This window comes from Poeciliopsis prolifica, unplaced genomic scaffold, assembly GCF_027474105.1.
Source record: "Poeciliopsis prolifica strain line A6 unplaced genomic scaffold, Auburn_PproV2 SCAFFOLD110, whole genome shotgun sequence".
Taxonomy (NCBI): Eukaryota; Metazoa; Chordata; class Actinopteri; order Cyprinodontiformes; family Poeciliidae; genus Poeciliopsis; species Poeciliopsis prolifica.
Window position 1 is genome coordinate 567,501 of NW_026562485.1, and position 22,825 is coordinate 590,325.

The following is a 22,825-nucleotide window of genomic DNA, read 5'->3' on the forward strand; positions in this document are numbered from 1 at the left end:
TAGGAATCAAATAAACACAAGGTGTTTACTAAATGTGTGCACCCATAACAGTAAACAACCTAATGCAATAAACACCACAAAGAGTGGAATTATAAATATACTGTGTGAAAACATTTAAAAATACTAAAACTGGGGAAAATATGGAGGAACCTTCAGAATGTTTGTTCAAAATCTTTTAATGTGAAAATTTCAACCAACTAAAATCAGTATTTAGTGGGTTTCGAAGTAAAAAAGTTAAGTTTGGAGGTTCTTCAGCCTGAAATGACCCTGATGAAGATGAGCGAGGTCAAAGGTCAGCTGGGCCTGGAACACCCGCTCTGCTTCAAATCATCAAAACGAGAAACACTTGTCACATTTTGTTTTGAATGAATTAAGTCACCGGTCATCATCAGTCTTCGTGGTTCTGGTGGTTCGGCGGGATGTAAAAACGTTCGGCGCTCCATCCTGACGCTCCGGATCATTCCTGATCAGAACGATCAGCTCCAGCTGTTTCTCTGGGACCCATCCAGCTCTGTGATCCAGACCCGGTTTCCGGTCTGGGACCAGAACCAGGTCATCTTCTGCCGGATCTGATCGATCCGGGTTTCTCATGGTTCCTCCTGTTCATGTCTTTCATTTCTGCTCTTTACTCCAAGATTTGTCCCAGCAGCTGAAGGAAACTGTGTTGGGAAGCAGAACCTCTGGGGTCATCTGGACTCTGCCCTTCTCACAGAAACCATCCTGATGGTTCTGGTTTATCTGCATTCCTGTTGCAGGAACCAGCAGCCATCATTCGGATGATTTCATCTGGCAGAAGAGATCAAAAGTGGCTTCACTTTTCAAAAGTTATTCACTTATAAATCTCACAGTTTCAAAATAAACATTTAACATTGAGTTCTGCTTTGGTTCTGTTCTCGGTCAGTCGAGGAGGTCAAGGTCAGGGGAGGCTCTGCCCAGCTGTATGAGGTGAAGAGGTGGGTCCAGTGCGCCCCCTTCTGGTTGTGTCAGAGGTTCTGGTTCGGTTTACTGCAGATGACGGACTGCGCACAGCAGAACCGAGCCTTGGAGGGTAAACCTGGAACCGGAACCGAACCGTCAGTGGTTCTGGTTGCTGATGTTTGATAGAAATGGTTCTGTTGACTGCTCGGCGCCACGTGATCACCTGTCACCTTTCCTTTTAATTTGTTGTCATGGAAACCAAAGAGGAGAGGGGAAGAGAGGGAGCGCGTCCCCGCCCCCTCCCTCCGCGCCGCCGCCGCACGCGCACCGGGCAGAACCGAGCCGCGCGGATCCACCGCCTGATCCGTCCTGAACGGCAGCCCGCGGGTCCGGACCGGCCGAACCGGGCCGTGTGTGTGTGTGTGTGTGTGTGTGTGTGTGTGTGTTTGTTCTGCTGTGGACCGCGGGAGCCGCTCTCCCCGCGCACCGACGTCTCTTTAATGACCGGATTCGTTTTCTGCTGCGCGATGTACATGGACCGAAGCAGCCTGAGCAGAGGTGAGTCCGCCAGCCGCATCCGACCCGCACCGCGCGCACACACCCTGCAGGAGGCGCGTGCTCGCGTCCTATTTTCCTCTCTGTGTGTGGAATAATCCCGCCGCGCACGCGCACACACTGACCGACATCCCGCAGTGGAAGTGGGCTACTGGCGGCCGCGCGCCAGATGTGACACCGACCTGAAAGCGGCCCCGCCGCAGTCACGTGACCCCGCTGCTGATGGGTGGGATCGATCCGACCGGTGATCGATGAGCTGCTGTCTGTTTGGACCCGGACCGAACCGAGCCCAGCCGAGCCGAGCCGAGCCGAGCCGAGCGCGGCTCATCGATCGTGTTTCTGTGAACACGCGCGTCCTGACGCGATGTGTGCGCGTGCGTGGGCATCAAAACCAGCAGAGAGAGACACCCTTCTGATTGGGCCTCGCAGCAGAACCGAGCCTAGGCCCGGTCCAATAACGGCCTGGTGGTTCTGAAAATGTGAAAATCCATTTCAGTGCTACCGGAACCAGAATCAGGTACATCAGTGGAACCTGTCGGGTTCTGCAGGTTCTACTGAGCAGAGCCGTCCATTCAGCAGGAACAGAACCAGGAAAAGGTTCTGGACCGGCAGGGAATTCACATGTGAAAATCATTTTTTAAAACATGAAGGATGTGATTCACATGAAAGAGGCTGAGAACACATGTGGACCCAGAGATTCACATGTTCTCATTTTTATTTTATAGTTTTATTAATTTTCACATAAATCACGTGATAAATATGAGTCCACATGAGTTTTTACCACCAATCTTTCCAAATCCACACAGAGAGAGAGAGATGCGCTTCTTCATGTGATGCACATCATTCACATGTGAACATTGGTGTGAAATGTTTTTCTTGGTTTTCACATGTGAAATCCCTGAGAACTTTCTGTGATTGCATCAGATCCAGGTTCCTGTTGCCTCTGCTCCTGGTTGCCGGTTTGGTTCCTGATTGGTCAGCTCTGGCTCTGATTGGTTGATTCTCTCTGTGTTTCTTTGGACCAGAACTTGGTTTGGTTCCAAACCACTGAAAACACTAAAGGTTCAGGACAGCAATGAAGTGCCAACCTGCTAACTGTTCTCAGTAGAGGGTAGTTTGTGTTTTCCTCTTCGTCTCAGGGATCAACAGCGGACCGCAGGTAGAGCCTTGGGGAACCCCAGGACTGATACAGGAGAGGAGGAACACGACTGGAAGCTGACAGGATGTGAAAATCTAGCGTCTGAAAGGCTGAACTTGGATCCAGGAACTAAACTAAGAGCTGTTTTAGTTCTTTCAACCAGACTAAACGATCCACAAAGATCTGGAAGAAATCTGGAGATGATTCAAACAGCCGACTGAAAACCGTTTGATATAAAAGGTCACTTAGAAACTGGATTATAGTTAATGCCTGCATTCCCAGCAGTCCTGTTCAGTTGACATAATCCAGCCTACAAAGTCCAGTCAGTTGATTTCGGGAACCTGCAGAATGGTGTCAACACTCATTGACCTCTGACCTCTGCTCCTCCAAACCTCAGTCTGGGTTCAGTTTGAATGTGAACACCAAGCGGACCAAAGACGCTCCAAAAGCAGGAAGTGGACTACAGCGCAGGGCATTCTGGGTAACCAAAGCTAACATGCTAGCCTAGCGCTAGCAGCAAAAATGGCTCCTGGTCTTCAGCCAAAGACTAAAGAGAAATCACTAAACTCTGACGCCTCCATCTTGTTTCATCTGGTGAAACAGGAAGTTGCTCTCAGTGTCTTCAGAGGTTTTAGTGTCGTTTCCTGCAGTGGTTGTTGGTGCAGCGCCCCCACAGGCCAGGAGGAAAACAGGCTGGTTTGGGTCAGAACCACAGCAGCTGGAGGTGGAGCAGATGTTCTGGTTCCAGTAAACCGGGTCGACCATCAGGAGGGAATAGAAGAAATATGACAAGATGACTTATTGGGTCCAAAAGGTAAAACCAGATCTGAGTTATGTCCTGTGCTGTGGGGGCCTGTCAGTGACCGAGTCTGATTAAAGTCTTTTCTTCTGCCAGTGGTCCGAGAACAGCTCCAAGGTCCAGAACCAGCAGGGACAAGTTCAGAGAATGGAGCAGATCCACCAACAGGAAGGCAGTCAGAAACAGAACCTTAAAACAAACCAAATAGAGAGGGACACCTTTCCTGTCAGGAGCAGGTCCTGGAGCTTCTGGGACCATCTGATGTCTGAAGACGGTTATCTGGACCAGAACAAACAGAGTTACCTGGGTGACAGGTGGGGGCTGAAAATGGCGGCAGACTAACAGAACTAGATCCAGAACCAAGTAAAGGTGTGACGACAGTGAACTTGTCAAGTTGGACCATCAAACACCATGTGGGTGGCGCCATCTTGATTCAGTCTGTCTGCAGAACAAGCTGCAGTTGGTGACAACTGGATGAATAAACCATCAACGTTCTGATTCACTTCAGATTCAGAACAATTTAAAACGTCTTCAGTGAATCAGAATCATTAGAACTTCCCAGTAATCTTAGGAGAACTCAAGCCTCTTTCTGACCAACAGGAAGTGGTGTTGGAGGATTGTGGGTAGTGTAGTTTGGCCAGCAGTTTTCCATCAGCAGAACATCTGGTCCACATCAGCCCACTCAGGCTTTCCCATGACCTCCTAACAAGTTCACACACACACACACACACACACACACACACACACACACACACACACACACACACACACACACACTTCCTGTCTGGCTGCTCTGCTGGTATTAAGCTGCAGGAAGCTGCTGAGATGTTGCTGCTCTCAATGACTGGACACATTTTCACCTCATGAATTTCTTTCAGCTGCTGTTGCTGTAACTGCCTGAACCAATTGGACTGGTACCGGGTCACAGCCTCCTGTTCTGCTGGCAACCATTAGAACCATCAGAACCTCTAGAACCGCTGTAGAACCGCTCACTCGGTTTTATCACTTTTTTCCCAGAAGATTCTTTTGCTGTTTTTAATCCTTTTCCAGATTGTTCCTGGAAAACTAGAACGGCTCTTGAAATAATGGAGATAATTTTCTGAACTTCTGGCCCGTTTGGACCAGAGGCCGAGCACCGCCATCAATCTGAACCATAAAGCTCTTTACTGCCCCCTTCAGGACAGTGAGAACATCGTAGATGAGAGGTGATGAAGATGAGGAGTGGGTTCTGCTCTGGACCAGAACCTGCAGAACCAAAGGGTCCAAATGGTGTGATTCTGTCAGTGGAGGAACCCGATAAACGGAGTTCATTTCAGGGTCTGTAATCCATTAATCACACTTTATCGACTAAATAAGCAACATTCTGAATTCAATACAACCTAAGCTAACATGCTACTAGCCCTAAATTATGAGACCTCTGATGTTCTGCTCTTCAACAGATTAAAACTGTTTTCATGTGAAACCATCAGATTGTTTCAGGAAGTCCTGCTCAATCATGGAGCATCTTTACAGGTCTGGGCTGTGTGTTAGCTGCTACAGGTTTAGCAGCCAGGTGCTATTTTATGCTAGCGTAGCTTTGTTGATAAGCTAACTGCTTTTAGCACAACTCAAACAGAACAAAAGCCTTTTTCAGTCACGTTGTTTAGGATCAGAGAAGTTGCTTCCATCGCTGCTGTTAGCGACGTAGCTGTGCGTCACATTCACGGCTGTATCAGAAACCAACAAGTACGAAGGTTCCAGAACACATTTCTGTCACCGCTCTTGCAAAGAAGCATTTTTTTCCTTATTTGGCTCTTATTTTGAAAGACAGTGGGTGTGTGACATGTGTCCTGCCCAACAGGCCCCGCCTCCTCCACCAGCCCCACCCTGCTGGCTAAGAGCCTCTCTCTGGAGCCGTCCTGCTCTCCATGTGGCCACCAGGGGGCGCTGGACGCTGACGCTCCCCTGCAGCCCGACTCGGACCCGGGGTCGGAGGGGAGGGGCAGAGCCGGCGGAGAGCGGCGGATCCGTGAATGACACGGGGCCACCAGAGCTGCCAGTAACCACGGTAACGGCGCCAAACCGGACCCGTCCGCCACTGCCGGGGCCCAAACCTCAGGGTACGTTTAGCGGTTCAGTTGCTGCTGTCTAGATTAGTTGACTTGTAACTTGGAGGTTACAGGTTTGATGCATGTCAGGGTTCAGAAATGTGTCTCTTGTGTAAAACGCTTTTAAAGGTCAAATTGATTGTAGAAGTTTTGTGCATTTCATTCAAACCCACTCTGTGGCTCCACCCCTTTCCTTTAGTTCCCCCAAAGCCCCCCCACCTGCAGCAGCAAGCAGGAGTCATGAGGCCACGCCCCCGAGTCCCGGAGAAATCCCTCCCACCGCCGCCCCCCTGCAGGCCCCTCCCTGCTGACCCCCGGGGGGCTGGACCCCCCCCAGCCGGGCCGACGGCACCGCCTCCCCACCTGCGTCCTGTCGCTCATCGAGAAGTTTGAGCGGTAAGCTGTGATTGGTCGGAGTGGGGGTGGTGTCATCGCTGCTCCTGGTTGCTGATTGGTTGTCTGTATTGCAGCGAGCAGATCATCGTGGTGCCGGACATCACCGGGGGGGCGCTGTGCCCCCGCCCACTGGACCCTGCCTCCCCCCGGTCTTCATCACCTCCATCCTCTGCCTCGCCTGTCCCCCCCCAACCCGGGGGGGCGGAGCCACCCAGTGACTTCACAGAGAAGGATGACATCACGCAAGGGGCTGACCTATGTGATGAAGATGATGAGGAGGATGAAGAGCTAGCGGCGGCCTGCCGGGACGACGTCCATCACAAGCGTCTGTCCATGGAGTCGGGCTACAGCGCCTCAGACAAACCGCTGGAGGACGAGGCGGTCACCATGGACACGGAGGAGCAGCAGCCTCCGGACCAATCAGAGCTGCCCTCCGAGTGCCTGTCCCTCCCCTCTTCGCAGACGGACGGGAAGTTGGCCAATCGGGACAGCGGCATTGACAGCATCAGCTCGCCGTCGCACAGCGAGGAGCTCTGCTTCGTCGGCGTGGACGACGTGGGCGTGGCCTATACCTGCAGCCCCGCCCTGTTGCCCCGCCTCTCCAGCTCCTCGTCCACCGCTGGGGAGGTGGGAGAGGGGGAGGAGGCTCGGGCGGGGGCGAGGAGGAGGGACTTCTCTGAGGAAGGGGACAGCGACCTGGAGGAGGAGGCGGAGCTAACTCTGGTTTTGGCCCCGCCCAAACCGGACCGCCAGGAATCCCTGGAGGTGAGACACAAACCGACCAATCAGAGAGCAGGTTGGTCATACACTGGCTGATGTGAAAAACACGTTCAGGTTTAAAGCTGCGGTCTGTAATTGTCAGCGTGATGTGATTGATCTCCACCTCCCTGAGCTGCAAAACAACCAATCAGATCTGGGAGCCGGGTCTTAATGCTGTCAATCACCTTTATGTACTCGCTGCTCGATGTTCTAATGGCAGAGAAGCAACAGGAAAAGCGTTCATCAGCCATCATTGGTGGCCATGCTAACTAGCCTCGGATTCACAGCAGGCTATGCTAGGACGCGTAGCAGAGAGCAACGGGGGCTGAGCATCACCATGAAGAGGGTGACTGACAGCGCTTAGACCCGCCTCCCGGCTCTGATTGGTTGTTTCTAGTTAGAATTAGAAGGTGGAGGAGAATTTTCTACAGATGATCTGAGACAGATAAATCCACAACCTCATCAGAATCCCCTGGTTCTGTGTCCGGTACTGAGACGGATCGGAACCTCAAACGGTCTCACTGGTTCTGTTTGTGTCCAGCTGTCCGTCCATCAGCGGGTTTTCAACATCGCCAATGAGCTTCTCCTCACCGAGACCGCCTACGTGTCCAAGCTCCACCTGTTGGACCAGGTGAGTACTGCGGCCAACAGCAGGGCAGAAGGCCCCGCCCCCAGGCTCTGATTGGCTGCCTGTTCTGCAGGTGTTCTGCGCCCGCCTGCTTGAGGAGGCGCGCTGCCGCTCCTCGTTCCCCTGTGACGTGGTTCAGGGAATCTTCTCCAACATTTGCTCCATCTACTGCTTCCACCAGCAGTTCCTGCTGCCGGCGCTGCAGAAACGCATGGAGGAGTGGTGAGCGTGTTTGACATTCATTTAACCTTCATTTAACCTTCATTTAACCTTCATTTAACCTTCATTCATAACAAATTATCAATGACCTTAGCGACTGATTGAGCTTAATAGTCAAAAGCAACATTAGCATCTCCGACTGCGTTTCCATTTTGCATAATATTGCACAAATTGAAGTTGTAAAAATAAATTTGTTTCATGGAAATATGGTCATTTTGAAAAAAAAATGTTATCAAATATTTTTGAGCTGGGTTGAGGTGTGTTGTCGACCAGATTGATATTGATGTATTTCACAAAACTGTATGGAAACATTTTATTCACATTATCAGTCATGTGATCAGCCGCCGGATGTTGCTACTGGCAGAAACGCTGAATAAGACGACAGGAAGGGGGCAGCGGATGATGCTTTGCTTTTTCTGGCTCCTCCCGCGTCTTGAATCCATAACTGTTCTGGAAAATGGCCGACAACAGTTTCCCATAAACGCCGCAGATGGAGCTGAGTAGGCGGGGCTTGAATCAGTCGCCAGAGTCTCTTCTGATTAGCTGACAGATGATGAGCGTTGACTCCGAGTTATGAATAAATCTAATGTTTACATCAATTACTGCCAGGATTTTAAATGATTTATCACACAAACAAACTTATTAATTTGTTATTTAATGGGAACACTGTAATTTCAAAATGATCTTTTTTGGCATTAGCAGAACAAAGATTTGCTCACATTAGTAATGGAAATACAGACAATGATTATCAATAACTTTTTCTAGTGATTCTCATTTCTTTGGATTTTGGATTTACTGAAGTGTTGCTGCTCCTACTGAGGATGGTACAAATGTAAGAATTGTATCATCTGCATAGAGGTGAATAGATGAGCACTGAGGTTCTGCACTGGTTCTGGTTCTGCCTGCAGGGACTCCAACCCGCGGATCGGCGACATCCTGCAGAAGCTGGCTCCCTTCCTTAAGATGTACGGAGAGTATGTGAAGAATTTTGACCGAGCCATGGAGCTGGTGAACATGTGGATGGAGAGGTCCGCTCCGTTCAAGGCCATCATCCAGGAGATCCAGGTAGGACCAGGACCAGGTGGGACCAGGCCCTGGTCCCACCTGGTCCCTGCCTCATGCCGGTTTTGTGCTTGGCAGAGGGAGGAGCGCTGTGGGAACCTGACGCTGCAGCACCACATGCTGGAGCCGGTGCAGAGGATACCCCGCTACGAGCTGCTGCTCAAGGATTACCTGAACCGCCTCCCGGAGGACGCCCCGGACCACCGGGACGCCCAGAGTACGACGCCAAACAACCTAAGGAACCACAGCAGGAAGCCAAACACACTGGATGTCCTTGAACGTCTCATGTGTTTGTCTGTGTGTCTCTGCAGAGTCTCTGGAGCTGATCGCCACGGCTGCAGAACACTCCAATGCCGCCATTAGGAAGATGGTAAGACCGGATGGGACAAAACCAGAACTTTCTGTCAGATTGAGAACTGGGAATGAACCTGGAGCCTGGAATCAGAACATGTTCAGATTCAAGCAGGTTTTGGGGACTGTGCAACCAGAAACCCTACTGGTGATGACGGACCCCGCTAGGGCTCCTGAACCAGTCGGGGGTTTTAGGTGATCATTGGAACCTTCTGTGGCTCCTGAAGTTAGACTAAGGGATGAAAAAACTTTTGGCTGGAGAACCATCCCAGTCTGCTTGGTGTGTGGAGACTGCAGACCTGGACTGGTTCTGGCCCGTTGTGGAGGATGGAGGACCTTGGGGACTTCCTCAAGCCGGCCTTCATATCCTGCAGAGTCCATCAACACGTTGGCCTCTGAGGACCAACAAGCGGATGAAGTTTTTCCTGAAACGTCTTCATGTCTCCTGGAGAACTAGGACAGAACCAGGAGTGGTGATCCGAGGCTTGAAGGTTCTGTTCCCTCTGATCCAGTCAGTTTGTCTAGAAGTCCAGTTCAGTTGGTGAGGTGTAAATGCTAAGCGAACTCTGACCTCTAGCCCTCAAACCTCGGTCTGGGTTTGGTTAAAGTGAACTCTGGTTTGGTCTGAATGCATGTGAACGCCAAGCCGGCTGGAGACCACTCCAAAAGCAGGAAGTTGACTATAGTGCAGGGCATTCGGGGTAAATGCAACCAAAGGAAACGCGCCAGCCTAACGCCAGCAGGAGAAATGGCTTGTGGTCTTTCTCCTCTATTGGCCCAAAGCGCTTGACTCGGAGCCGTGTCATCAGGGATCTGAGGGATTCTGGTTTCTTCAGGAAAGCTGCACATAAAATCTTTTTGCAGATGAAGTTTGTTTGTCCAGGATCAATTTTAGCTTTCTGGATCTCCCAGAAGCTCGGGCAGTGAGGCCTGGAGGACGTGTGGTCCTGACTGCAGGTGGAGCCGTGATGTTCAGGCTGCGTTTAGCTGCGAGGTGAGACAGAGGCGGTGGGAAAACCTCCGAGGCTGACGGGAAACAAAGCCCCCCTGCAGTTAAACCGTTATCTTCTGCTCCTGTTATACTGTTTCTTCAGGGTTCTGGGGTCTAACGTTCAGTCGGTTCTGTAAGGTTCTGTAAGGTTCTGTAAGGTTCTGTAAGGTTCTGTAAGGTTCTAGTGTTTTCCGGTTCTTGTCTGTCCTTCAGGAGCGAATGAGGAAGCTGCTGAAGGTTTATGAGCTTCTGGGTGGAGAGGAAGACATCGTCAACCCGACCAATGAACTCATCAAGGAGGGACACATCCTCAAGCTGTCCAATAAGAATGGAACTACGCAGGACCGATACCTGATCCTGGTATGGGCTGGTTCTGTTGGACCCTCAGCCGGTCCGGCGCCCGGGTTCTAACAGCTCCCTTTTTTCTCCTCAGTTCAACGACCGGCTGCTGTACTGCGTCCCCAAGCTGCGCCTGATTGGTCAGAAGTACAGCGTCCGCGCTCGCATCGATGTGGACGGCATGGAGGTGAGACTGTAATGGCCCCCAAACCACACTTTGAACCTCCCTGGTTCTGGTTCTGGTTCTGGTTGAACTAACAGAGTGTTTGTGTCCATAGCTTAAAGAGACCAGTAGTGTTGCTGTTCCCAGCAGAACCTTCCTGGTGTCTGGAAAACAGAGATCTCTGGAGCTGCAGGCCAGGTAGGTGGACCCGCCCAGACCTGGGAGGCAGAACCGCTTCAGAACTGCTTCAGAACCACTGCGGTTCCTCTGAGGCTCGCTGTGTGTTTGTGTTTCTGCAGAACGGAGGAAGAGAAAAAGGACTGGATCCAGGTGTGTTCCTGCTCTTCCTGAACACCAAAGGTTCTGTCGGTTGTGGCTGGTCCAGTCTCAAACATCAGCCGGTTCCAAAACCTAAAGCTAAACCTAAAGTTTATTGTTGAAACTTGTTTCAACAATAAACTGCTTGAACTATTTTAGATTAAACTTTTAGAACGTTATTGAGATAGACTTGCATGTTTCATGCAGGCCATCCAGGCCACCATCCAGCGCCATGAACAGACCATGGAGAGCTTCAGACACCTCACCTGTTCTCTGCGAGACGACGAGTCCACGCCGCCCCACTCCCCGGTAACAGCGCCCCTGGTGCTCTGCTCTGGTACTGCGGGGTGTCGAAACGCTAACGAGTCGTTTTGCTTTACCTCAGAGCTGCGTGGAGTTGGGAAAACGAGCGCCAACTCCGATCCGGGAGAAGGAAGTGACTCTGTGCATGAAGTGCCAGGAGCCGTTCAACTCCATCACCAAGAGACGCCACCACTGCAAAGCCTGCGGACATGTATGTCCTCCGGCCGGTTCCGCCCGGTTCCGCCCGGTTCCGCCCGGCTCCGCCCGGCTCCTTCTCTCACCATCTGTCCTCCATCTTCCAGGTGGTTTGTGGCAAATGCTCGGAGTTTCGCGCTCGCTTGTCGTACGACAACAACCGGACCAACCGCGTCTGCGTGGACTGCTACGTGATGCTGGTGGGGGCGTCGCCGTCGTCCGGGGCGATGAGCAGCAGCAGCCATAGGAGGCGCTCCATCCTGGAGGTATGCGTGACATCACTGTGACATCACTGTGACATCACTGTGACATCACCACAGTCCGACGCATTGTCGGCCTGACTGACGTCTCCCCTCTGTTACCATAGAAACAGGCATCGCTGGCCGCAGAGAACAGTGTGATTTGCAGTTTTCTTCACCACATGGAGAAGGGCGGGGGGCGGGGCTGGCAGAAGGCGTGGTTCGTCATCCCGGAGAACGAGCCGCTGGTGCTCTACGTCTACGGCGCTCCACAGGTGAGCCTCCATCACCTGGGCCCCTACAGGAGGCTGCAGGTACTACAGTCAGCACAGGGTTGGGCTTCTTTAATCCAACCGGTCGAGATGAACCTGCTGCAGCAACAGGACGGGGCGGGACAGACCGCTGTCAGCCTCAGACCTTATGGACCATTCCAGTCCGGAAGTGAAGGGGGCGCTGTTTCCTATATTATCCATAGCCTCTCCAGCTGTGTTCTGGGCGAGAGGCAGGTCACCTGGACTAGTTGCCAGACTGTCGCAGGGCAACATAGAAACAAACAGGACAAACAACCGTGCCACACACACTCACACCCCACTGAGTCTTTAAGAAGACTCAGTGATCTCTGGGTTACCCAACTAGAGCTTCTGTACCAGACAATGTTGAGTTTGAACTTTTCATCTCCTCGGCTGGTTCCGTCTCATGAGCTGCAGATTAACAAACTTTTAATGAAACTTTCACTGGCAGGTAATCAGCAGGTAAATGGTGGTGAAACCAGAACCAACTTTATCTCAACTGTTTGCTGGAAGATGATGGAAGATGCAGGAATATTTTAGCAGAGAGCATCCATCCTCTTTCTTCATCAGTTTGACCTCTGACCTCATGAAGCCGTTTCTGTTTTCCTCTGGTAATAACAATCTATTAGAAATCATTTATTGACAGGGCAATAATTATTCTTTACCAGCTAAATGTTAACATTTACCTGCAGCTTGCTGAGAGTTTTACTCTATTCATAAATTATTGATAATGTGATTCTATGAATAGGATTTATTGTTTTAGAGGAAAATTTTCATGTTGATAAACTAAATAGGTTCATCTTATTTTTTCCTATATTTTCGACTCTACCAACTAAACGTTTCTCAGAATAATATACATGGCACCATAAAAACAAAAATGTGAATTTTAGCTTGTATCTGTTTAACAACCTGGTTGTTATTCTTCTGAACCTGATTCATTTGTTTATTGACTTTTGCTCACTTAAATTTATTATGTATACATTGCAAATAATATTTTTATTCTAGTTGATCATGTTGTTTTTCATGTCTCATTATTTCTTTTGTTCCTTCTATAATTTATGGAGATATATAGATATTATCTATAATGTATAAAGATATTGTTTATGTCATTTAATCAGCTCTACATCCTTAAGGAAATGAAAAATGTTTTATAATTGATCTTTTATGTACGGTGGCCCTGAGGTGCAAAACACTACAACATTAACGAAAACACTACAACATTAACAAAAACACGACAACATTAACAAAAACACAACAACATTAACGAAAACACAACAACATTAACGAAAACACAACAACATTAATGAAAACACAACAACATTAATGAAAACACAACAACATTAACGAAAACACAACAACATTAATGAAAACACAACAACATTAATGAAAACACAACAACATTAATGAAAACACAACAACATTAATGAAAACACAACAACATTAACGAAAACACAACAACATTAATGAAAACACAACAACATTAACGAAAACACAACAACATTAACGAAAACACGACAACATTAACGAAAACACGACAACATTAATGAAAACACGACAACATTAACGAAAACACAACAACATTAATGAAAACACAACAACATTAACGAAAACACAACAACATTAATGAAAACACGACAACATTAACGAAAACACAACAACATTAATGAAAACACGACAACATTAATGAAAACACAACAACATTAACGAAAACACAACAACATTAACGAAAACACGACAACATTAACGAAAACACAACAACATTAATGAAAACACGACAACATTAACGAAAACACGACAACATTAATGAAAACACGACAACATTAACGAAAACACAACAACATTAACGAAAACACGACAACATTAATGAAAACACGACAACATTAACGAAAACACGACAACATTAATGAAAACACAACAACATTAACGAAAACACAACAACATTAACGAAAACACGACAACATTAACGAAAACACGACAACATTAATGAAAACACGACAACATTAACGAAAACACAACAACATTAATGAAAACACAACAACATTAACGAAAACACGACAACATTAATGAAAACACGACAACATTAACGAAAACACAACAACATTAACGAAAATACAACAACATTAACGAAAACACAACAACATTAATGAAAACACGACAACATTAACAAAAATACAACAACATTAAGGAAAACACAACGGAAGAGGTAGGTCCCAGTGGGAGACCTAAGAAGTCGCTGATTGGACGACAGGTCGTTTTACTTTTGAACCGGAAGTTCTTCTGGCTTTAACTTGATTGCTGAAAACAAGAATGTTCTCAGTGATCCAAACCTTAGTACTGTTATTCGTAAATATTTTGAGTCAGGACATACTGATACTGGTGATAATACTGGACATGCTCCAGACCAACCACGAAGTGTCGGTTAGCATGCGTTCAGTAAAGACTCATTTGAAAGTAGCAGGGCTGCATTGAAGAGGCAACTACTCTCCACTTCCTGAAGTGAGACGTGCCATTATGTCCAAGCTTAGAGGACCAGGGCAATTATTTGGCTATCGGACCATGTGGCAAGTTCTCAAACTAAAACACAACCTGCGTGTCAAACGTGATGTTGTAATGAGACTGCTGAGGCAGCTGAATCCTCAAGGCATCGCTCTGAGAACTCGCAGGTTTACAAGACGCACGTATCCCTCCACGGGGCCCAATTACATATAGCATGTAGATGGCTACGACAAAACTGAAGCCATTCGGCTTGGCCATCTCAGGGTGCATTGATAGTTTTTCGAGAAGGATAATGTGATATAAGACAGCTGTGGAAAGATAGTTTAAATCCCAAGGCCACTTACCTTTGAGAAATGAAGAGAACATTTTCCTGGTAAATTAATTGGTTCCCATGTTTTGGAAGGGACACATTATTTCAGGTGGCTAAAATATATGGTTCCCCCTCATATCTCTGGCAAATAAAGAGGAAATGTTTTCAAATAATTTGTTGTTGATGAAGAGATGAATAAGCACAGTTGAAGACTTGTTGGTAAATAGTCCCCATGTTTTGAAGGGGGAACAGATTATTTTAGTCACCTAAAATATATGGCTTTCCCCTCATAACTCTGGCAAACAAGGAGCAAATTCTACCAAAATCACAGGATTTATTGTTGATGATGAGAGGAATAAACAGAGAAAAAAATCTTGCTGGTAAATTAAGTTGTTCCCATATTATGGAGGGGGACCAGATTATAATTTCCTCCATTCTTTCCTACCCTTACCGAACCTTGGGGAATAAAGAACAACTGTTTCCAAATTCTCAAAAATCTTTACATACACACTACGTGTTGGGAAAACTGTGTTTGGTGCCTGACTTATTTCTGCCAGGCTTACGTGAGAAACGTTGGAAAAGAGCGATTCTCTTGGCGTATAAAATAACAAAAAACAGCATCAGAAGATCTTGTTTATTTTATTTATTATACAATTTTTTAAACAACAGCTGCCAATTAAACTCAATGTTACAACCTTCACATGATTATATGAGTTGTTTTACCGAGAAATCGATCAGAAGCGACGTGAAAATGGTCAGATCCGCCTCATTCGTCTCTCTGGCTGTAATGATCGCTCCCGACACAGGGGAACCCAATTTAGCACCTACCCGAACTTTCATTTCTACCTTTTGTTTTAACCCCTTTCTCCCAAGAGAATACTTTGGTCGCTCCTCATTTTTCTATTCAAGGAAGGTGCTGAGGGCTGGTGTACGGCAGGATGGGACAGTCTGTTGTGCTAGAAGTAAAGCAAAGAAAAAATGTCGCACATCACATTCATGCAAACAGACAATATGTATTACGAACTGAAGTAAAGCTACCACAAGTATAAATTAAGTGCGAGTTCGCTTCCAAAAAGGCGGCTAGCCTGATCGCAGTGCAGCAGAACCAGAACGACACCAATTATCCTAAAAAAGTAGTGCCTAAGGCTGTAACGGACCTTACGATATATAGCTAATACAATTCTGCTGTATTATAGCGACTTTGTGTACTTTTAATTGCATTTATAATGAACAACTAGATGACAGTGGACACGGTCTGGAGACCACTAGCGTTAGCAAGTTACTACATCCATAAGAAATATGAATCTTCCTTTATACTTTTTAACTTACTTGAACATTGTGGAGTATCCTCCATACAAGTTTCTTGAAGCCTCTTGCCACAATTACTGCAAAAATTTGGTGACGGCTCAACCACCTCCTTCCCACAGTTCGGGCAATACATGGCGAAGTGACTGTATTCCCGCTTCCTTAGGTTCTCATTCAAACGAAGCACTCCAGCATAACTTCCGGTTCAAAAGTAAAACGACCTGTCGTCCAATCAGCGACTTCTTAGGTCTCCCACTGGGACCTACCTCTTCCGTTGTGTTTTCCTTAATGTTGTAGTGCTTTCGTTAATGTTGTTGTGTTTTTGTTAATGTTGTTGTGTTTTTGTTAATGTTGTTGTGTTTTCGTTAATGTTGTTGTGTTTTCGTTAATGTTGTCGTGTTTTCGTTAATGTTGTCGTGTTTTCGTTAATGTTGTTGTGTTTTCGTTAATGTTGTTGTGTTTTTGTTAATGTTGTTGTGTTTTCGTTAATGTTGTTGTGTTTTTGTTAATGTTGTAGTGTTTTGCACCTCAGGGCCACCGTATTTATGGTTCCAGTTATGCTGAAATTAATGGTAAATTATAAAGACTTTGTGCTATTCTAGTAATGTAGTGATATTAGTCGTGTTACCACCCCACCACTAGAGGCAGCATCAGGCCCGAAAAGATGAGGAGCAGATTTAGAAGAACACAGGAAGTGACAGAATCTGTTAAAACTGTAAATAAAAGAGAAAAGATCAAACACAAACTGAGAGTGAAAATCCTTCCTAAAGGTGAAAATATATCACAAAGAAAATAAAAACATGGATAATATAGCGCCCCCTTCACTTCCGGAGTGCAATGGTCCAGTTTCCATATCAGGTCTGAGAATGACAGCGGCCCGCCCCGCCCCTTCCTGTTGCTGCAGCCAGGTGTAGTTGAGCCAGTCAGGAAACAGAGACATACGCTGTTTCAAAGTGGAGGGTAAATACCCACAATGCACCTGGGAAAGAGTCAGCATAATGAAGTGTATGGTTGTTCTCTGCAGGATGTGAAGGCACAGCGCAGCATCCCTCTGATTGGCTTCGAGGTCTCGCCGCCGGAGTCATGTGACCGCCTGGAGCGACGCCACGCCTTCAAGATCTCCCAGAGTCACCTGACTCTCTACTTCAGTGCAGAAGGGGAGGAGCTACAGCGCAGGTGGATGGATGTCCTGTCCAGGGCCGGCAGGGGGGAGGAGCCTCTCATCCATCTGCCAATCGTGGAGAGCGTGGAGGAGGAAGGGGAGGAGCTCGATGGCGAGGCGGAAGGAGAAAACACCTGATTTCACTGGAGTGAAGATGAAGATGAGGCCGAATCTGGAAAACATGTCCTGGTTGGACCGAAGAAAAAACACAGCCAGAACCAAACCCGAGTTAATCCAGAACCAAACCCGAGTTAATCCAGAACCAAACCCGAGTTAATCCAGAACCAAACCCGAGTTAATCCAGAACCAAACCCGAGTTAATCCAGAACTAAGTTCCCAAACAGACCAGGTCAACCAGAACAAATAGAAATAATCTATAATTTACCCAAAACAAACCACAACTGACCTACAACAAACCCAGAAACAAAACAGGAGAAATCTCTCGATAATTCACATTTCATCCAAAATAAATCCATAAATAATCTGTAACTAATAAACACATCATTTTACTGAAACAAAAAGTGAAGATCAGAACCAGAACAAATTCAGAACCTGAACACAAACCAGCAGCCAATCCAGAAACATGAATATAATGCTAGAAAATAAGATCAGATCGAAAGCACTAGAACCACAGGAACCAGAACTCATCCGGACCGGTTCTGGTTCTGATCCGGACCACATCTTGTTCTGGTTCTGGCCAGCATAGTCCAGAAAAGCAACACATCAAGATCAGAAACAGTCCCAGACGACCCGGTGAAGTTCTGCGCTTCTTTGGACCCGACCCCAAGAACCGGAACCCCAAAGCACACAGAAGAGTCCGCTCCAGAGTCTCCGGATCCGACCCAGATCGTCCTCTTTAGAGGAAGCTGCTCCTCTTCCTCTATGTTCTGTATGACTTTCTGCTGGAGGTCCAGATCCAGACTGGATCGGATCGGATCCTGGGAGAACTGGGTCACCGAAGGTCAGGCTGGTGAGACCGCGCCGGTCCGGTCTCATCCCAGAAAGTTTTCACACCTTCACAGAACTTCCTGCAGTACCAACCTAAAAAGCACAAAACGGGCCCAGAGTTCTGCTAAGCAGCTTCTGTCTCACATTCCTGAGGATCCGAAGATCTGAAGGTCTGGTCCAACAAACAGCAGGGAACCAGAACCTGACCAGAACCACAGATTCCTCCACCTCACAGGCTAGAACCGATCCATCCCACTGGACTGGCAGGAGGTTCTTCAGAACCGGAACCATGGAGGAGAACTACATTTCCCAGCATCCTCTCCCCCTGCTGGTGAGGTTGGGCACAGCAGGGTTCCTGTTCTCTGAATTTATTTCTTTTTGTTTACAGCAGATCTCTGATTTACTTCTTTTTCTTCAAAAAATGACAAAATGAAACGTGGAACTGTTTAATATTTAATGTTGGAGATGAAAGGTAATTTATAAACTGAGTTTTATGAGTTGGAGAAATCTTTAGAAATTAAGGAAATATCAACTTTTTATGTGATTTTATAAAAACTTTGTTTTATTTGGTTTTAATGATCAGAGTAATGATGTAAGACATGATGTCATCTCCAGTCTTTTGGAGCAGCTGATTGGCAGGAACACTGACCAATCAGAGCAGAGATTGGTTATTCACTGGCAGGATTCAGTCTTTGGCCGTTTCCTGACAGAAGAACCTGATGGAGGAACGATGATGATGATGATGAGGATGATGATGATGATGACGAGGATGATGATGGTGATGATAAGGAGGATGATGATGATGACGAGGATGATGATGATGATGGTAATGATTATCATGATGATGATGATGATAAGGATGATGATGGTAATGATGATTATCATGATGATGATGATGATGATGACGAGGATGATGATGGTGATGATGGTAATGATGATTATCATGATGTTGATAAGGATGATGATGACGAGGATGATGATGGTAATGATGATTATCATGATGATGATGATGATGACGAGGATGATGATGATGATGGTAATGATGATTATCATGATGATGATGATGATGACGAGGATGATGATGATGATGGTAATGATGATTATCATGATGATGATGATGATGATAAGGATGATGATGGTAATGATGATTATCATGATGATGATGATGACGAGGATGATGATGGTGATGATGATTATCATGATGATGATGATGATGATGACGAGGATGATGATGATGATGGTAATGATGATTATCATGATGATGATGATGATGATGACGAGGATGATGATGATGATGGTAATGATGATTATCATGATGATGATGACGAGGATGATGATGATGATGGTAATGATGATTATCATGATGATGATGATGACGAGGATGATGATGATGGTAATGATGATTATCATGATGATGATGATGATGACGAGGATGATGATGATGATGGGTAATGATGATTATCATGATGATGATGATGATCACGATGACGGGCTTGTGATGTCTAATCTCTGGAAGTTCTATACAGACTGGATGGAGTCTTTGACTGGTTTAAGATGCTTCCAGCGTTTAGATGGAGCCGACTCTGTTTGGACTGGTTCTGGCTCCATCTCTCTCTCTCTTTCTCAATTTATCTGTCTCTTTTTCACTTGTTTTCCAGAAAGTTTTTTGAAATTTTACATCTAAAAAATTCTAAATATTCTTGTTGTTCTCAAGCTTTGAACCACAGATGCTCTCTGGGTTCCCAGTTGGTTCCCAGTTGGTTCCCAGTGAATTCCTGCTTTGGGTTCTCTGTGTCCATAAGTCTGGCAGTGTTCATTCTGCTTAATGGAGAAACTTTTGTAAATATAATTTATTATTTTGACCTAATGCTCATGTGACTATGTAAAGGTTAAAGGTCAACTCTTAGTTGTTCCTCCAATCAGAGTTACACAGGAAGTTCAGACTGGCAAAGTTTAAAGAGAGATCTGACGTGTTAGTGACGCTGGGCGCTGCAGTGGAAGCTGAGGGAACCTGTTCGATCACCTGGTGCACCTGGAGTTCCAGGTGCACCAGGTGCACCAGGTGTGCCAGGCTCCAGTTTACATTCTGAAACAGAAAAAAACATGTTTGAAACATCCAGGTTCATGATTTGCCTTAACTTCTGTATTCTAAATGTCTGAATCCTGAATCCTTTCTGTTTTCACTGCCACACCTGAACCTCCTCTTCTCTGGTTTCTGAAGGCCGGTTCCTGGAACCATCAAAGTTGAGTAGATTTTTATGTCCTTTGACTCTTCAGAGTCCATCTGAACCTCTGACATGTTTGAGGCTTCGGTCTGTAGAGATAAATATGGCCGCTGCTATGATGAACAAGAAGAATTGCCAAGGTTCCCATGTTCTTGTGGTTGTGGTTGTCACAGTGCCACCTGCTGACTGAACGTTCCTGGTCTTTGATGTTAGCAGTTTCCCTCTGCTTCCAGTGACTGTGCTAAGCTATGCTAACACATCAGAACAGGACAGGTTCTTGCTTTAGGTTCTGGATTTCTGGCTCTCTGATTGGTTGTTTGGCAGTCACCATTTGTTGTTAGCGTGTGTTTAGCATGTGGAGCGGTGAGGATGGAAGGAAATGGCCACCGGGTCTTTCGGCGCCTGTTAGCGTCTTTGTTTCAGTTGATCTGTTTTGTTCTGTTTCTGTCAGTGTGACTGAAGCCTTCCTGTTAGCAGAGTTCTAACTGGTTCTCAATGGATCCCACTGGTTTGGGATTGATCTTATTGGTTCTAAATCAGTCTCTTTAGTTTGACTGATGTCCACCGGTTCTCACTGGTTTGACCAATTTCAACTGGTTCTAATTGGTTTTGACTGGTGCTAGCAGTTTTAAGTAGTTCTCATAAATTTTCACTTGTTCTTTCCAGTTTTAACTGCTAGTATCTGGTTCTTACAGAATTTTCTTCTCTCTTCTCAACTAGTTCTTGCAGGTTGTTACCAATTCAAACCGGTTGTATCTGGTTCAGACTGGTGTTACAACTTTAACTGGTTCCAACTGGTTCTTCCAGGATTTCACCAGTTCCTGCCAGTTTTAATTTTAGCAGTAAAAATTCTAGCTGGATCAGTTTGGACCAGTTTACATCAGTTGTAACTGGTTCTTATAGGTTTTCACTCATTCTTTGGCTTTGATTGCTAAAGGTTTTGACAATTTCTGCTTACTGATAGCTACTGGTTTGACTGGCCCAGATTATTTTGACACGTTGTTCTAATCAATGTTTAATTCCAACCATCCTGACAAATTTGAACAACTAGTCAAGTATCCCTAGCTAGGCTTTGGTTAACCTGTTAGAACTGGTCAGAACTGGTAAAGGATAGTTCCTGACAGTTACTTATATTTGACTAACTGGTTATAGACATTCAGAACTGTCATGGTGAGGGTGAAACCAGTTACAACCAGTTACAACCAGTTACAGCCAGGTATGTCCTGTTGAAACCAGTTCTAACTGGTTACATCAAGGTATTTCCAGTCGGTTTCAGTCGAAGCTCAATGAACTTTATTTTCAGTCAATAATCAATAATCCCCCCCCCCCCCCCCGTCTGTTTCTGTTCATTTCCTGACAAGTTGCCATGGTAACATCTTAGAGGACCAGGGAGTTTTGCGTGTCCATGTTTACCATGGCAACCACACCTGTCTGGATTCCTGTTACCATGACAACAACAACAGCTGCATAAGCTTTATACCAAAACTTATGCAGCTGCTGAATTTAAAATTTCTTGTTATTGTCACATTGATTGATTGATTGATTGATTGATTGATTGATTGATTGATTGATTGATTGATTGATTGATTGATTGATTGATGGACGGTTTTTGGTTAGTGGCCGGCCACTGCCTTCCATGCTGTCGCTGTCTATTACCCATCATGCACCTCTGTAAAATAAAGTAAATGAGGTTGTAATGAAAAAAATAAAAGTGATGAAATGGCTTAACGGATTTCTGTTGTCTGCTCTTCTTGGGAGAAGCGACGGCGCCACCTGGCGGCGTTATTCTGAGGTACAACTGAAGTCAGCAGGAATCTGTTCCTGTGACGTTTTCAGGAACAGATTTAATTATTCATGTCATTTTTCCTATGACGTCTGCAGCTAAAAGCGGCTCCAGCAGGTGTTCATCTCTCCACCAGTTTTACCCTAATTACAGCAGGAACTGTTTGAGTCAATCGCGGGAACACAATGAACACAATGTCATTGATGATCCAGATGTTTTTCCTGAACGCAGAACGTTCTGCTCTCATTGAACTCTTTTATGTTTTTCTGATTTACAGATCAAAAATTGTCATCAGCGGCTCTTATTTTCAGAGTCAGCTGTGTGATTACGTCACAACCTCAGCTTCATTTGGACTCTCCAGATTGGGCAGAACGTGACGGCTCAGCTGAGCCAATCAGGGCTCAGGAGGATGACTTTACCTGGGAATTCCCCGTCACAAACGCTCCCTCACCCCCATCCCAGCACACCACCGCCCTCGCCACCTCTTTTCCTAACATCTTTGACAAAACAAACAACATGGCGGCCTGTGAGAAACTGATTGGCTGTCAGGAAACTCCTAAAAGAAAGAAGCAGCTGATTGGTTAAAGGGAGCTCAGTGGCGGGCATTGAGCCCGCCCACTGAAACATAGAAACACAACACCTAGAAAAAAGATTCAGATTCGATGCATTTGTAAAATCAAATGAAATCTCAGGTAATGTTGCGTTCATCAAAATAGCAATAAAAATTTTTTTGGACACATTTTTATAATGACAATAAAATATGAAAGTCGACATTGTGTTCTTTGGATGAATGCTCATTTTAAAAATAAGATTTATTTAATTTCCGATGTTTCTCTCCTATAGAGA

General features: G+C 46.2%; 1 protein-coding gene across 1 annotated transcript in view; it reads left to right on the forward strand.

Annotated features, from left to right (window-relative positions):
• The window catches only part of LOC129354463 (FYVE, RhoGEF and PH domain-containing protein 1-like), a 20,838-nt gene extending 1,995 nt beyond the window's left edge, over positions 1-18,843 (forward strand). Inside the window, 20 exon segments of the mRNA XM_055023917.1 lie at positions 5,251-5,384; positions 5,386-5,509; positions 5,697-5,810; positions 5,813-5,851; positions 5,854-5,893; positions 5,968-6,658; positions 7,194-7,283; positions 7,354-7,502; positions 8,408-8,564; positions 8,640-8,778; positions 8,873-8,931; positions 10,117-10,263; positions 10,337-10,429; positions 10,521-10,603; positions 10,705-10,735; positions 10,931-11,032; positions 11,109-11,237; positions 11,329-11,487; positions 11,589-11,774; positions 16,886-18,843. Of these exon segments, the coding sequence (XP_054879892.1) occupies positions 5,251-5,384; positions 5,386-5,509; positions 5,697-5,810; positions 5,813-5,851; positions 5,854-5,893; positions 5,968-6,658; positions 7,194-7,283; positions 7,354-7,502; positions 8,408-8,564; positions 8,640-8,778; positions 8,873-8,931; positions 10,117-10,263; positions 10,337-10,429; positions 10,521-10,603; positions 10,705-10,735; positions 10,931-11,032; positions 11,109-11,237; positions 11,329-11,487; positions 11,589-11,774; positions 16,886-17,161 (2,942 nt within the window). The 3' untranslated portion in view covers positions 17,162-18,843.
• Positions 18,844-22,825: the final 3,982 nt, after the last annotated feature.